A 17,540-nucleotide genomic window follows, 5' to 3' on the forward strand; every position below is an offset into this window, starting at 1 on the left:
GGTCTATCAATACACCCAGTCACTACAAAGATAAAGGCGTCCTTCCTAACTCAGCTGCCGGAGAGGAAGGAAACCGCTCAGGGATTTCAACATTTTGCCAATGGAGACTTTAAAACAGTTAGAGTTTAATGGCTGTGATAGGAGAAAACTTGGGATGGATTAATAACATTGTAGTTACTCCACAATACTAACCTAAATGACAGAGTGAAAAGGAGGAAGCCTGTACAGAATACAAATATTTGAAGACAAAGATATTTACTTTATCTTGAATACGAAGCGTTCTGTTTGGGGAAAATCCAATACAACACAACACATCACTGAGTACCACTCTTCATATTTTCAAGCGTGGTGGCTGCATCATGTTATGGCTATGCTTGTCATCTGTAAGGACAAGGATTTTTTTTTAATAAAAAGAAACAGATTAGAGTTAAGCACGGACAAAGTCCTAGAAGAAAACCTGGTTCAGTCTGCTTTCCAACAGATTTTGGACAAATTTACCTTTCAGCAGGACAATAACCTAAAACACAAAGCAAAATATACACTGGAGTTGCTTACCAAAACAACATTGAATGTTCCTGAGTGGCCTAGTTATAGTTTTGACTTAAATCGACTTGAACATATATGGCAAGACTTGAAAATGGATGTTTAGCAATGATCAACAACCAACTTGACAGAGCTTAAAGAATTTTAAAAATAATGTGTAAATATTGTACAATCCATGTGTGCAAAGCTCTTAGAGACTTACCCAGGAAGACTTACAGCTGTAATCGCTGCAAAATGACTCAGGCGGTTGAATTATCTAATGAAGATATATTAGCATTTAATTTTTGAAAGCGATTTGCGTCAGTTCAAATCTGGCATCAGGACAAAATGTGATTCAGAGTCACCGAATATATTTTAAGTATTTTAATTAAACTCAAACGATAAATGGTAAATGCAATTTTCGTATATACGGGTTCACTGTATCTCCGCGCAGGGTAGATCAGGGAACTGTGGAATGTACTCAAAAAGCAGTTCTTATACTATGACAGTTTTGGTTCCAACTCGTCCAGTTGGCCTATCATAGTAGAGGCTGAGCACGGTTTAGACTCTTGCTCTGCCTTTGGTGGCACTTGGACTTGTCCAAGTCCCTGAGTGCTTTCCTTTGTCCACATCTGGTTGCTGGGTAGATTAGCTCCGTCTTGTGTCTCCCCTTGAATCTTCACTCAAACAATTCCTAATATGGTACTGATCAGTCTCCCGACCTCCCTGGTTGGCCTAGAGTGATGCACCCCTCCCCTCTCCAGACTGACCACAGCTTTTATGGCCTGTGTTGGTCAGTCCTTACACACCTACACACACACCCATCTGTATTGTTTGTGTGTGTGTGTAACAAAACAATATTCATCTTCAAACAATATGCTAACAGGCTATAGTGCATAAACATAAATCCTAACATTTTTCATATATTTTTTTGTTAGAATTTTTATTCCAATTTGACATTAGAGTATTTTGTGTAGATCGTTGACAAAAAATTACAACTAAATCCATTTTAATCACCTCGTAACACAATAAAATGTGGAAAAAGTCAAGGGGTGTGAATACTTCCTGAAGGCACTGTAGAGGGTCGGCTAACCGAGTGTCAATATCTAGCCGTAAAGCTACCAACAGAGACTGTGATGTAGAAAATGAATTTCTATGAAAAACAATAACCATCCTGGCAATACTCAACCTCTCAACAGGGTCTGGTCAAAAATAGTATGTACAGTGTATTTGGTAAATATTCGGACCCCTTGACTTTTTCCACATTTTGTTACTTTAAAGCCTTATTCTAAAACGGATTAAATACTTTTTTCCCCTCATCAGTCTACACACAATACCCCATAATAACAAAGAAAAAACTGGTTTTTAGAAATTTTATCAAATATAAAAAAAACTGCAATGTCACAATTACATAAGCATTCAGACCCTTTACTCAGTACTTTGTTGAAGCACCTTTGTCAGCCTCGAAACTTCTTGGATATGACACTACACACTTGGCACAGCTGTATTTGGGCTCCCGAGTGGAGCAGTGGTCTAAGACACTGCATCTCAGTGCAAGAGGTGTCACTGCAGTACCTGGTTTGAATCTATGCTACATCATATCCAGCTGTGATTGGGAGTCCAATAAAGCAGTGCACAATTGGCCCAGCATTTGCAGGGTTTGGCCAGAGTAAGCTGTCATCGTAAATAAGAATTTGTTCTTAACTGACTTGCCTAGTTAAATAAAAAATACATTTTGGGGAGTTTCTCTCAAGCTCTGTCAGGTTGGATGAGCAGTGTCGATGCACAGCTATTTTCAGGTCTCTCCAGAGATGTTCGATCGGGCTCTGGCTGGGGCACTCAAGGACATTCAAAAACTTGTTCTGAAGCCACTCCTGTGTTGTCTTGACTGTGTGTGTATGGTCATTGTCCTGCTGGAAGGTGAACCTTCGCCCCAGTCTGAGGTCCTGAGCGCTCTGGAGCAGGTTTTCATCAAGGATCTCTCTGTACTTTGCTCCGTTCATCTTTTCCTCGATCCTGACTAGTCTCCCAGTCCCTGCCGCTGAACTACATCCCCACAGCATGCTGTTGCCACTACCATGCTTCACAGTAGGGATGGTGCCAGATTTCCTCCAGACGTGACGCCTGGCATTCAAGCCAATCTTGGTTTCATCAGACCAGAGAATCTGGTTTCTCATGGTCTGAGTGTCTTTAGGTGCATTTTGGCAAACTCCAAGCGGGCTGTCATTTGCCTTTTACTGAGGAGTGGCTTCCGACTGGCCACTCTACCATAAAGGCCTGATTGGTGGAGTGCTGCAGAGATGGTTGTCCTTCTGGAAAGTTCTCTCATCTCCACGTGAGGATCTCTGGAGCTCTATCAGAGTGACCATCAGGTTCTTGGTCACCTCCCTGACCAAGCCCTTTCTCCCCCAGTTGCTTAGTTTGGCCGGGAGGCCAGCTCTAGAAAGAGTCTTGGTGGTTCCAAACTTCTACCATTTAAGAATGATGGAGGCCACTGTGTTCTTGGGGACCTTCAATGCTGCAGCAATTTTTGAATAACCTTCCCCAGATCTGTGCCTCGACACAATCCTGTCTCGGAGCTCTACAGACAATTCCTTTGACCTCATGACTTGGTTTTTGCTCTGACATGCACAATCAACTGTGGGACCTTATATAGACAGGTGTGTGATTTTCCAAATCATGTCCAATCAATTGAATTTAACACGGGGGGACTCCAATCAAGTTGTAGAAACATCTCTAGGATGATCAATGGAAACAGGATGCACCTGATCTCAGTTTTGAGTCTCAAAGCAAAGGGTCTGAATACTTATATAAATAAGGTATTTCTGTTTATTATTTTTAATACATTTGCAGAAATGTCTAGTTTTCGCTTTGTCATTATGGGGTATTGAGTGTAGATTGATGAGGAAAAACATGAATTTAATCAATTTTAGAATAAGGCTCTAACGTAACAAAATGTGGAAAAACTCAAGGGGTCTGAATAGTTTCCGAAGACACTCTAGGAAGCTACATGGGCTTTTTAAGGGGCATCACTGCCAAGTACCCTGACACTACAGACAGACAGGTCATGTGCACCGGTGAAAAACATAAGTGTGTGGTATCGTTAAGCATGGTCAGGGCATGTGAGAGGCAGTACAGGGAGAGAGTTGAACTCCTGTGAGGCGCTCTTGAGATCTAACTGAGGATTATTACCTCAGCTTTTATGTAATACACTGAACATTGACAAGTCATAACCAGGTTCATGACCGTCTTTGTTAGCCATTTGAGCTAAAACCTAGCCGCTACTTGGGGAGCTAACACAAGTCTTGTCAGGCAAGGTAACTCATCACTATTGTATTAGGCAAAGACTCTGAACCTTAGGACCTAGTGTAGTGCGAAAAGAAATACAAGTTTACATAAATAGAATTTGACAACTTGCCATTTCATATGAGTGCATGGAAATGATTCAACCCTGGGAAATATGTTAACCTCTACACTACATGGCCAAAAGTACGTAGACACCTGCTTGTCAAACATCTCATTCCAAAATCATGTTCATTAATATGGAGTTGTTCTCCCCTTTGCTGCCATAACAGCCTCCACTCTTCTGGGAAGGTTTCCACAAGATGTTGGAACATTGCTGCAGGGACTTGCTTCCATTCAGCCACAAGAGCATTAGTGAGGTCGGGCACTGATGTTGGGATGATTAGGCCTGGCTCGCAGTCGGTGTTCCAATTCATCCCAAAGGTGTTTGATGGGGCTGAGGTCAGGGGTCTGTGCAGGCCGATCAAGTTCTTCCACACCAATCTCGACAAACCATATCTGTACTGACCTCACTTTGTTCATGGGAGCATTTTCATGCTGAAACAGGAAAGGGCCTTCCCCAAACTGTTGCCACAAAGCTGGAAGCACAGAATCATCTAGAATGTCCTCGTTTGCTGTAGCGTTAACTGGACTTAAGGGGCCTTGACCGAACCATGAAAAACAACCCCAGACCATTATTTCTCCACTAAACTTTACAGTTGGCAATATGCATTCAGCCAGGTGTTCTCCTGGCATCCGCCAAACCCAGATTTGTCTGTCAGACTGCCAGATGGTGAAGCATGATTCATGGTGATCTTAGGCTTAGGCTGCTCATGGAAACTGACGTTGCTTCCACAGGCAGTTTGGAACTCTGTAGTGAGAAAAAAAATACAAAAAATAAACACAATGTTCAGATGCCCATTGACCCGAGCCTACCCCCTAACTAGAGATCTTGTCGTAGCATGTGAGAGTGCGATCAAGGATAATGCCCCTGAAACCCCCTCTAGAACAGCGCCCTTGCTGCATCCGATGAAAAGACGTTGCAACAGAGCAGAGTATGTGAGCAGAGTTGAGCAGTCAGAAATCCCGCTCATCGCTCATGGAGCAGTTGCGCACCGCTCCACTAAAAACAGCTCCTAGCTCAAAGGAAAAAAAACTACTGCTCCTAATTCGCTCCATTCATTAAAATCCCAATTTAAAAAATCCCAATTTAACCAACACCCATCTATTTTTGTGACTACTTACCATTTGGTTTTGAAGTATTGAAACCAAACCAAATGATTTGAATGAAAAGTATTTCATTAAACAACAGGAAAAGGTGACTGTAAGAAGCGCTCATAATTTTAAATATGTCGTAATAAACAGCATATAAGTAGCATATGAACACTATACGTCAGGAGCCAGACAGCCAGATAGCCTAAGATGGCACAAAAATGAATTATTTAGGCTAAATAATTTCAAGTCTATAGCCAAAAAATAAATACATTGTGAAACATTTGCAAGTGTGACACTAGGCTGGCAGTGACATTAAGCACTCAGCAATTTAACATTTCATGTATTAAATCCTTATAGTCTATAAATTGCACATATAGGCTGTGACTTACTTAGAATTAAATACAAATTAAACAAAAAATGCCTTATTAGGCTTATTAGTGACTTTGAATTCATTTTTAGAAACATCTGTGTCTTCAGGCTCATGCGATGGTGCCTGGAGAGCAGGCCAGCAGAGGATAATACCCTCTCAGAGCTTCCAGAGCCACTGCTAAACACCCTTTGAGCAAATTTTGCCAGGCTGGGTAGGGATGCTTGGCTGTTTTTTTTATTTTTCTGTAGGTAGACCTAACGGATCTTTAGGTAAGATAACCCTCTCAAAACAGAAAGCTCCTTGAAAGAGGTAATATGCCAGGCCTATTGGGCCAAAATCAATGATGGCCTATTGTATAGATAATAGAACGAAAATTTACGAAACTTTTAAGAGATCTGTTTTTTGTTGTTGTTTATAAATACTTTGCTACAATAACACACTTAGCTAGCTACCCACCTCGTTTCTTTCTGTTAGCATGTGCAATTGGTAAGTACACCATCATGCTTTTGGGATACCTGTCTTTTCAGATTCCACAATGATTATTTAGGTGTGGACACTACATCACCCCATTCCCTCATCTTTGTAAGTCACCTTGATTTAGCACCTGTGTGTTTTATCAGTTTCCTTATGAAAATATTTAGCGAACTCCATGAAAGTAGCTAAAGGAAGGGGGGTATAGCAGCACACAAGTAGACTACTAATGCATGATGCCCTGAGCTGGTGAAGTGAGTGCTACTGGAGCGGGCAAGAAGGCCAAAGCTCCAGCCTTCGGGAAACTCGCTCCCCACTCCAGTCAAATTAGGTACCCTCCACTCCTCGCTCTGCTCCGCTCACATACTCTGCCTGAGAGTAGGTGACAGTAAGACTGGACAAGAATCAGCAATACAGTGATCATGATCAAGTTTATGTAAAGTACCATTTAGCACAGAAATGGTCACATTATTAAACCGGTCAAAGGGAAAAAGGAATCCCCATCCTTAATGTCCAACCATAAAATCTAGAGATGTACAGTCGCAGATACGAGTTTTGAGTGTTGTGGAGATTGAAGCTACAGAATATAGGAAACAGCAGCAGAGCAGTGAATCATGTTTTGTGTGTTATCAATGTCAGCGACCAATACGATTGAATGGAACAAACCCAATAGGTGCCAGGTGCACTGTGAACCCAATAGGTGCCAGGTGCACTGTGTGAGGATGATGCCTTTCAGGATTTGGAGTGGAGCTACCATATTATTTAAAGATGTGAAATGCTATAATTAGATGTTTTGATTAGACAGCAGTTTAAAAGCAGGTCAACTCTTGACATAACATGAGCCTTGGAAATGAAAAGGCATTAGAGGTATGGGAGATATGAAAATAGATATTCAATATTTAATTCATACTAGACAATTATGGTAACAAGGAAACAACACATGATTTGACTAATCACAGCTTTAACTCATATGCTCAAGAACGTAAAATGGAACACCTTTTGGGTAAGGATCAATCAAATCTTTATCAAAATGTCAAAAGCCATAACTACACCCTAATCAGGTGTTGTAACATCTCCCAAGAACGAGGGAGAGACAGAGAGAAATAATGAAGGGAAAAGAAATGGAGTAAAGGAGAGAGGGATAGGATAAGGTTGGTAAAGGGAGAAGGTGGGCTGAGGAAACAGAGAGAAAAAAGTTGTGACAGTGGTCCACGTGTGCCAGATCGCCTAACATCCAAACGATTTGAAAATTATACTTTGCAAATAGCCCTGACGACTACTTTAAGTCTCTAGCTTCATGAAAACATCAAATATAACACGATTCAGGCCACTATAAAAGTGATATACAGTGCTATTGACCCTGAGTAACTCAGAGCTTTAAAGGCCTAGTGTTATCAAAAATGTGATTTCCTCTGTTTTGTATATATGTCTGCACTATGAAGTTGGAATAATACTGTGAAATAGTGAAAATTATGATAATGCCATTTTAGTGTAAAAAGCTGTTTAAAAAGACTGCCTGAAATTTCAGCCTGATTTGGTGGGATGGCGTATTGGTCTGCCCGGTGACATCACCACGTGGTAAATTGGTTAATAGACCAATAAGAAAGAGTTCCAAACCTCTCTATCAATAACGGCTAGTTTTCAGTTTTCCCCTCCCCACTCAGACCACTCACAGATAGTCCTAGCAAAATTCTTGCTTGAGAAATTACTCTTTGCTAAGAAGCTATTTGTTTCTTTTTGTCCATTTTATTTGAAAAACAGTCACAGTAAGGTATTTAATTGTTACCCAGAAATGATTTGATATTGAGATAAAAATGGGTTGCATTGGAGCCCAAGCCTAGCTAAATAAAATGGTAGGCCACAACAGTTTTAGGTACTAGCGCATTGAAATATAATCATTGAGCAATTCAAAACCAAACACTTTAATAATCAAGTCCCTGTTTGAGAGCTCATATTGTAATTAATACATGCGTTATGTGATTAGTTCTACTGTATGTAATTTACAGCATACCGATTGGTCCATTCGGCCATGTTTTGTAAGTCATAACATTGTCAGACCCCCACTTAGTGACTCAGCACAAAGTGACTCAGTGACTCAGCACAAAAAGACAAGCCAAAGACTGTTGACTGTCAGAACTGTAGGACATGTACTGTAAGTGCTATCCAAAGAAATAACTAGGCAAACCTCTTGGAGGAACATTAAGGTATAAACACTTGAAGAAGAACATGGGTAAGCACATTACATTATATTACCATGAGCATATTACACAATGAGCAGTCATGCTCTTATAGGAAAATATAATGTTCACCAAAAAATAATAATCCCACAGTTATCAGTTTCTTCGCACATGATCAAGTACCAGCTCCTCTTTTGTCCTCAAGACATGGAAAGCCTTTGAGAATGCAATGTGGTACTTGGGCAAGCATCGAGCCCCCACCAGCCAACCCTTCAGTGCAGCCTTTGTCCACGCATGGCTCAGTCAGGTTTCGTGTTCCAGGCATGTGCATCATGCGTGGCATGGGCCAGGAGAGGGGTGGCACCAGGCCTCCTCACTGAGTTTTGCTGTCTCCTAGCTTCTCTGGTTCCACATCAAGTTCAGTCAGACAGCAGTACAACATGATCTGGGTGTATTTGGTGACCCAGGCTGGCAAGGAGAGGGGAGAGAGACAGAGAGAAATGTAAACAAGAGGTCAGGCAGAGTTTGTTGGAAAAGCCAAAATACATTTTGATATATGTGGTTTCTTTAATGTGATACACCAGACTACTAAGTCACATTGGGGCTTGATAAGCAAAGCTCAGGGACAGAGTGTGACATTGTGGACTGATAAACATGGCATTTCCCTGAACCACATTTAATGATATACTCCTAGTCCCCAGATCCAGAGCCAAAAACAAACCACTGAGTCTAAAAACAGTCTAATCAAATTACACTCAGAGGACTTGTTGTTCACTGGTCAACATGGATAGGATGCACAACAATCAATTTGTAACAGACAGAGCTGTGGTTGCTACAGTGCTGATAACCTTCTGAAAACCCCAAAAGGAGTAATTTATCCTTCCTGTCACCATCAATAGTAAATACACTGAGTGTACAAAACATTAAGGACACCTACTCTTTCCATGACATAGACTGACCAGGTGAATCCAGGTGATGAAAGCTATAATCCCTTATTGATGTCACCTGTTAAATCCACTTCAATCAGTGTAGATGAAGGGGAGGAAGCAGGTTAAAGAAGGATTTCTAAGCTTGAGACAATTGAGACATGGACTGTGTATGTGTGCCATTCAGAGGGTGAATAGGCAAGACAAAATATTTAAGTGCCTTTGAACGGGGTATGGTAGTAGGTGCCAGATGCTGCAGGGTTTTCCACGCTCAACAGTTTCCCGTGTGTATCAAGAATGGTCCACCACCCAAAGGACATCCAGCCAACTTGACACAACTGTTGGAAGCATTGGAGTCAACATCGGCCAGCATCCCTGTGGAACGCTTCCGACACCTTGTAGAGTCCATGCCCCGAGGTATTGAGGCTGTTCTGAGAGGAAAAGGGGATGCACCTCAATATTAGGAAGGTGTTCCTAATATTTTGTACACTCACTGTATATCTGTCTCTTGCCTACAGTGGCACTCTTTGTTAATCAGCCACCCAATAAACTCAGGCGTTCCTACAGACTTCCAACTTTACTAACATGCTTCAAAAAGATACCCCGTCTTTAGATTTTTCGGTCACACTTTCAACTTTTCATTCTTAAACATATGAATCCGCAACACATGAAAATGTGTGGACACGCCAGTCTGCTACACACAACTTGAAATCATATTTGTTCAGACATGAAATGGCAGAATTAGAATTGAAGATCGCAAAACTTCCAAGACAGTTACTTTCTAGCTATAATGCATATGAATCTGTTACAGTAATTTTCTGCAAAAATGGGGGACGGTTTGACAAACTCCTGGACTAAAAAGCACGTTCAAAAAAACATTTCCATTTAGCATGCTTTCAAGTCCTGAAGTAGTCTTAAAATGGCTCTGGGAAACGAGTCCTGTGTCTGTGTGTCTACAGCTCTGATCCTTACCATTTAGTCTGGATATAAACTTGGGCCTCCTGTCTTCAGGCAGGTATATGGCCACGTAGTAGACAGGCACTCCAGACAGGGCGATGCCGATCCCTATGAGGGAGTTAATGGTATCGCCGTACAGAGGGACGATGACCAGGAACAGACTGCACAGGCAGTAAACGAAGGGAAAGAACAGGGAGAGCTGTGGAGAGGAGCCAGTGGTTAGCCAGGATACAGCAGGTCAAGCTATGGTGATGATACACAACTATGCAGATGCAAGTTTACTCATCCATTGGCATCCCTCTCTCTCGTCTGTATGCGTGTGAGCGAGTGAGACAAGCCAATCAAACACACAGACTCAAATTCAGACACCAATCTTTCTAACATTACCTTAACAGGTCTGTGTCTGTCTGGCTGAGTGAAGCGCAGGTAGATGAGGCCGGCCACAGACAGGCCCACGTAGAGCCAGTAGCTGAAGCTGAAGTAGTTGATGAGCTGGAACACGTCCTCCACGCACAGAAAGATCAAGCCCATCAACCCCTGCAAGAACACACAACCCAGGGATGAGTGACATTCCACTGTGGGTCTGATCTGAATGCACCATAGACTAGTGTTTCTCAAAAGATAGATCACAGATTCCTTTTGGGTTGCTTTAGGTGGGCCGTGGCCCGCACTTGTGACCTGAGAGATATACTATACAGTAAGATATCAAAAAGAGAGCATTATGCTCTATGGAGATGTGATGTCACTCACGTTGAATATGAGGGCGGGGACAGGTGTGTAGCGCTCCGCCTGGATCATACTCAGACTGTTTGGAAGGTGTCCCTCTCTCGCCCCCACGAAAAACAACCTGGACAGGGCATTCAGCGGCCACAATGGAATGTTTCAGCACTTCGGACGTAAAAATTGATTTTAATATCTGAGGTGGTCTAACCACAGGTTGATTGTAGGACATTCAAATATCTCAGATAACGTCCATTGCCAGTCATTGAAGGGAGAAAGCTCTGGCTTTCAATGACCACTAACTAGTTCAATACGTTTTCACTATCATGCTACATGCTCCAATTATGCTAGCTGGGTGATTGTTGACATTGGTTGCTGAATAATCATCTAACAAACTTAAAAAAGTTTTGATGAAACAGCAACACCTTAGATGCATGTAAAAAAAGAAAGAAAGCTAAAGCTTCAAAAAAGTGAACTATCCCTTTAAACTTCAGAAAAATGTGGTCAGTACCTGGAGGCAGCGATGATGGAGGCGTTGAGTCCTCCATAGCAGGACATGGCCACGGAAATGGGAATGATCCATTTGAACGGTCCCAGTACCGCATTTCCAAAAGTCTGTGGGATTAGATGAAATGGGTTCAGTAAAATACACTGAACAAAAATAAACACATGTAAAATGTTGCTTCCATGTTTCATGAGCTGAAATAAAAGTTCCCAGAAATGTCCATATGCACAAAAAGATTATTTCTCTCAAATTTTGTGCAAATTCTTTACATCCCTGTTACGGAGCATTTCTAATTTGCCAATATAATCCATCCATCTGACAGGTGTGGCACATCAATAAACTGATTAAGCAGCATGATCATTACAAAGGTGCACCTTGTTCTGGGGACAATAAAAGGTAACTCTAAAATGTTCGGTTTTGTCACACAACACAATGCTTTGGAGCGTGCAATTGGTATGGCAATTGGTATGGTGACTGCAGGAATGTCCACCAGAGCTGTTGCCAGAAAATTGAATGTTAATTTCTCTACCATAAGCCGCATCCAACCAATGTTCCCCCTAAGCTTGGTCTTAAAGGGGCAGTGTTGTATTTTGAGACAGGCTTGAATAATCTAAGTAGCCAATAAGCAGAGGGTAGCATAATTTGTCTGATTCTCTGGAATAATGGTATGGGAATAATAATGCATTTTATTTTGTAAAGCCTACTTGACCACTGTCTGAAACTGTAACTTAAAGCGGGTACAACCTTAGTGTTCACAGTAAACGCACGCTGGAAGTTGCACAGAATTTTCACAACGTTCAAGTTTGCACCCAGCAGACTTAGAGATTTCAGCAGTACGTCCAACAGGCCTCACAACCGCAGGCCACGTGTATGGCGTCGTGTGGGCGAGCAATTTGCTGATGTCAACGTTGTGAACAGAGTGCTCCATGGTGGCGTTGGGGTTATTGTATGGGCAGGCATAAGCTACGGACAACGAACACAATGGCTTTTAATCAATGGCAATTTGAATGCACAGAGATACCGTGATGAGATCCTGAGGCCCATTTTTCTTTAAAGGTATTTGTGACCAACAGATGCATATCTGTATTCCCAGTCATGTGAAATCAAAAGATTAGGGCCTAATGAATTAATTTCAATTGACTGATATTTTTGAAAATGTTGCATGTTGCATTTATATCTTTGTTCAGTAAAAAACAAAGATATATAATTATTATATTTAAAATACACCGTAGAATTCACAGTGCTATCACTTATGTTGCATGCAACAACGTGTCTTCTAGTAAAATACCTACATTTCCTGAAATTATTCAAATGGTCATCTTGGTGTATCTGTTATATTGTACTATAGTACTGTCTAACAACACAGAACACGGACACAGAGACAGGTCACATGATCTTAACAGCCCCATATTTGACCCTATTTTTAGCATGTGGGTCAGGGGGTTCTCACCACGGCGACAGCGTCACTGGCTAGTAGAGAGGGCATGTCCAGAGCCACGTAATAGGCCACATTGGTCAGCAGGTAGATGATGGTCACAATGGGCATGGAGATGGCAATGGCCAGAGGCAGGTTCCTATAGCAATTAAAGAGGTCAATAGGTCAGCGAAACAAATCCATCATTTTAATTTAGTGGATGAGGCCATTTTCAATATTTCTTATACACAAATATTTATTTTAAAATGTTTGGAAAAACTGGTGATTGTTTGTTACCAAAAGAATCTATCATCAATAAGAAAATATCCATCACCATTATAAAAGGTTCCCTGAACAACATTTTTCGGACTCTTGTACAATAGACCCAAGTATAAATAAACCCAATGCTCTTTAACATTTGTCTCTATTCAAGACCTTGTCCTTTCTTCGCCACCATGCCAAATTAGGCCTTGAGCATGGCTCCCATTTTACCCCTGGTGCGTAATCATCGTATCACCATCCAAATATACAGTCCAATCATGAATGGTGATGTTGTCTTTGCTCTAAGGGCAGAAAGTGTTGGGTGAAGGGGGCATGGCTGATTGGGGATGACACTACTGACGCAGCTACTCTGAATATGGGCTGAACTCGAATTAAACCAGGCACGAGTACAGCGATACACAGTACAGTCTGAAATATGTTTGCGTTTATAATGGGCGAAGGCTATGAGAGTGGAAGAGAGGAGATGTATCCTTTGTTGGGTGTATAATGCTTGCTAACAAATCCACCACTCTCTAGGCTGAGACAGATCTGATCAACTAAAAAAATATGAATAAAAATCATGCATGTATAATGCCATGTAAGACTTGCCATCAGAATGTATGACCCCTTTATAAAATAATGTGAAAACATGGAGATTACCTCTCTGGGTTCTGGATCTCCTCTGTGACAAAGTTGAGTGTGTCCCAGCCAGAGTAGGAGAACAGAGCAGAGTAGAGGGCCAGAGCTATAGGGCCAGGCTCTATGGAGGAACCCTCAAACGGATTCTGAAAGTTCTGGGTTTCTCCTACAGGCAGGAGGGTGAAATAGGGAGACGGGGCAGAGAGAAAGAGAAATGTAGCATTAATCCCTTCTATTGCATATCTTTTTTCCCCCCCTTGTCACTCTGAACATTCAAAGGGGCAATCTGAGATTGGTGATTCATTTTTGGGATTTTTTAATTAACGATATACAATATGCCCAGTGATTCCTTATATACAGTATCTTCTAAATGCCTCATGAGCTTAGTTCAAAAATATAAAGCTTATTTTACTCCATTGTTTGTAAATACTATAATTGTAAACAAACACTTAAATAGCCTCAAATGTATACTTTTGATATCATGGATAGTCAGTCCTCGTAACCAGAGCTTTGTCTATGAATTTGAGCGTGGTTACATTTATTCAGCCTCATCCCTCAGTTTTTACCAAAAATGTGGCTGGGTGTATGCTTTGCTATTGTTTGTACTGCAGATTTCCCCTTTAAAGGGATGTTACTCATCGTATTGTCGAATTCCCTAGAGTATCGTTTCGGAGAATGTAGCAATGCTAGTGAAAAGGGATCGTTTCTGATAGCAATGCATTCAAAAGCATGGGGAAAGGGCTCTCCCTTCCACAAAAAGTGGTGCCCTCCCTCACTTTCCCCGTGCTTTAAAATGGCTGCTAACAGAAACAGCCATTCCGCTAGCAGTGCTACATTCTCCGAAAATGTTAGCCAGATTATAGAGGACGTTGCTAAATAACAAGCTAGCAAACAATTTTAAAAACGGCATGGAGGAAGTCTACAATCAGCAAAAAAAGAAACGTGAATCTTCCGCCCATATCCCCTCCACATCACAATCTCTCCTACCTTTGGCTATCTTCATGATACCTATAATGATGATGAGGATGAGTGACATGAGCTTGGCGTAGGTGAACAGATCCTGGACCATGGTTCCCCACTTAACATAGGCACAGTTTACAAAGATAAGCATGCCTGGCGAAGAGAGGGAGAGAGGGGTGGGGGGGGTGAGAGATTATATTTTGTAGGAAACAGATGCAAAGTAGAGGAGAAAAAAAGGACAAAGCAGAAGAAAAGTAGAACATTGTTTTTTTTGTAATATCAGTGTGCTCCTGAGTTACCCCTTCCAAATCCCAAAATAGTTGATCTGTCACAGAACAATCTGTACTGTTTGTGTAACTGAAACCAATGGTAACTGAAGCAGAGGGAAAGGCAAGCACCTCACTTCCCTTCACTGCCATGAAACTGATGGAACGGAGATGGTACACTACTGGCAGATAAAAAATAATGGCATGTTTAACGGAATGTGTGTGTCTCTCTCACTCCATAATGATGAGTCAAACATGTGTGTGTGTGTGTGCGCGTGTGCTTGCGAGGAGAAACCAAACTTCAGTCAAAACAATCTAGGGCCCAGAGTTTTCCTAATTATGTGTCCTGACCAGGAGAGAACCATTAAATGGGGCCTGTTTTACACAGACAAGCACTGTAGTTACTAGGTTAATGAACCACAGACACAGATCGTAGCTGATTCATGCTAGCTGTCAGCCTCTCTTGCATTAGTGGCAGATGTCTCTGGGCTGAGGGAAACTCTAGTCTGGACAGTGTGGCTGAATCATGGCATTGCTGCTCTCTAACCTAAATACCAACTCAGTGCCAGTTTCAGATGGCCAAGAGGAGCCGCACAAAGCAAAGTGGGTGCAGGGTAATTTTAATGCTCTGACTGGGCATTCAGTTGAGGATGTGTTTGCGTGACTAAAGAGCGTGGTTTATCTGAATATGGCCCTTATTCCAGTAAAGCCACATACAGTAGTACCATTACACACAAAAAAATGACTTTCCAAAACACCCTTCATTCCAAAAATAGAGCAAAGTCAATTATATTCTTCACAATCACATGTTTAGACAGACATGAATAGACACACCTCTACCAGAAGCCTCTCAAAGAACAATTCTGGAAATGTTTTGAGTCTTTCCCTAAAATAGTCATTGTTACTAGACCCTAGTGATCCCCAATAGAAATTGATAAAACCCAAAGAGACGATTTCTGGGACACGGACAAATAGCTTTTTAGTCCAGGACTAGGTTAAATCTTTATCCGGTAAACTGGTCCATAAAGTCTTCATTTGTATGTTAGTGGTAAAAACAAACAGAGGCAGGTCCCTTACAGATGCAGGCGGCAGCAATGAGGCGGATGGCGTCGTAGGGGGGCTGGCAGGTGGGGTACCACGCCTCCACTAGATAGTTGGCGAAGGTCAGCGAGATGACCGCCTGGCTGGCCGGCTCAATGAGCAGGATGGACGTCCACAGCCTGATAAAAGCTAGGAAACCGCCAAACGACTCCAGGATGTAGGCGTAACTAGCGCCCGATTTGGTGATCGTGGTTCCCAGCTCTGCATAGCACAGTGCTCCGAAAACGGAAAAGATGCCGCCGAGAGCCCAGATAACTAGCGACAGCCCGTAGGAGCCGCTGTGCATGAGGACGCCTTTAGGCGAGACAAAGATTCCAGAGCCAATCATGTTGCCCACGATGAGGCAGATGCCATTGGGGAGGGAAATCTCGCGCTTCATTTGCATCTTTTCTTCGCCGCCATTCGGTGTCTTTAGGTCGTCGCTGGACTCGGCCTGCGAGCTGGGGCATAGCGATCGCGACATGGCAGCCAGCTTCTCTCTCATTCTGCCTTAATGAGGAGCTGAGGAAAACAGGAGGTTAAAGGTCAAGTTAATCAAATGTATTCCGATTAAAATATTTGACAGTGCCCACCCTCAGTTAATTCCAAAACCAATTACATTTAAAAAAAAACTGCCAATCTTTCACTTTAGTTTTGTTCGATTTTGGGGTGAAGTATCTCTTTAAGTTTGGATTGGCCTAAGGGGCTCCCTGATACTAAAACCGAAACAATTCTCCTGCCATGTCCTCTAAAGGAGAGCCAGAGCACCTGCTCTCTTAGACTTTCAGCAGGGTCAAATATACATTCTATGCAATTGTAATTGTACAAATGGACACAATGTTCTGGTCACAAGTAAGTCTCCTCTACCATGGTCGTCTACACAATGAGTTCAAGTCACGGGTAGAAAACAAAATCGAGAAACCCAATGATCTGGTGATAAAAGATAGTAACAAATATATACATTTACTGCACCACCTACCTGTTGTCTACAAGAGAACAAGGGTCACAACAGAGAATCAGGGATTTTCCTCTTCTAAGGCTGAATGCTCAAACGTCGACCAGTCATATCCCCACAAGATGAGTTTCCTGACTCAAAGATAACTGGAGGAGCTCACACAGTTGAGAGGTAGCAACAGGACAGTCAGTGTTGCAATCCCAGTGCAACGGCTGTTTTTCCAGCGATGACGCCCTCTCTCCTGCTATTTCGGGAGAATGTCTACTCCGAAAGAGAGCCCACCCCCACTCTTCTTGCCCTGAGGGAGTCCAGATAGACGTGGGATGCAGTTCACTGGGCCGAGTAAAACCAAACCAAAATGTTTACGTGGATATTATTGTGGAGTCAAGTCCCATCATTGATCCCACTCAAGTGTCCTTGAATTACTTTGTAGCTGCACATTCCTGTACTGTAAAGACTAGGCCGAGACTTGAATGATGAAATCTATCACAGTTTGGCCCCCGACCATTTAGTTTTCGCAACATGGCAGTCCCAAACAAACACGGCCTCTAATATAAGGGAAACATTATACATTGACTGTACACAGGAAGTCATGATACCATGTCTGAACAGTAGTATGGTGGGGGTAATGAAGGAAAGAGGCATACAGTACAACCATAGGCTGGTTATGGAAGGTCTTATAAGATGACACACTTGATATTGTATTTTCTTGTATGACTGACTACATAGGGCAGCGTTTCCCAAACTCGGTTCTCGGAACCCCAAGGGGTGCACGTTTTGGTTTTTGCCTTAACACTACACAGCTTGTTGTGCCACCTTG

The 17,540-nt window shown here is 42.2% G+C and overlaps 1 protein-coding gene across 1 annotated transcript; it reads right to left on the reverse strand.

Moving 5' to 3' along the window:
* Window positions 1-7,586: 7,586 nt before the first annotated feature.
* On the reverse strand, window positions 7,587-16,922 carry LOC139551039 (Y+L amino acid transporter 2-like). The gene is made up of 10 exons (XM_071362391.1): window positions 16,745-16,922; window positions 15,763-16,287; window positions 14,447-14,572; window positions 13,481-13,625; window positions 12,596-12,719; window positions 11,152-11,255; window positions 10,671-10,767; window positions 10,308-10,457; window positions 9,936-10,119; window positions 7,587-8,505 (listed from the first exon to the last, which is right to left on the reverse strand). The coding sequence occupies exons 2-10, from the start codon at window positions 16,268-16,270 to the stop codon at window positions 8,411-8,413; spliced, it is 1,533 nt and encodes a 510-aa protein (XP_071218492.1). The 5' UTR covers window positions 16,271-16,287; window positions 16,745-16,922; the 3' UTR covers window positions 7,587-8,410.
* Between the last annotated feature and the right edge of the window lie 618 nt (window positions 16,923-17,540).

Source organism: Salvelinus alpinus, chromosome 23 (assembly GCF_045679555.1).
Source record: "Salvelinus alpinus chromosome 23, SLU_Salpinus.1, whole genome shotgun sequence".
Classification (NCBI taxonomy): domain Eukaryota; kingdom Metazoa; phylum Chordata; class Actinopteri; order Salmoniformes; family Salmonidae; genus Salvelinus; species Salvelinus alpinus.

Bases quoted from the DNA above. Each gene is read 5' to 3' on its own strand.
- LOC139551039 (XM_071362391.1), bottom strand. From the start codon at position 16,270: ATGAGAGAGAAGCTGGCTGCCATGTCGCGATCGCTATGCCCCAGCTCG. The intron at 12,720-13,480 runs GTAATCTCCATG...TAATTGCTATAG, and splicing joins GAGATCCAGAACCCAGAGAG to GAACCTGCCTCTGGCCATTG. The intron at 10,120-10,307 runs GTAATGTTAGAA...TCCTCTCCACAG, and splicing joins ACAGACACAGACCTGTTAAG to CTCTCCCTGTTCTTTCCCTT.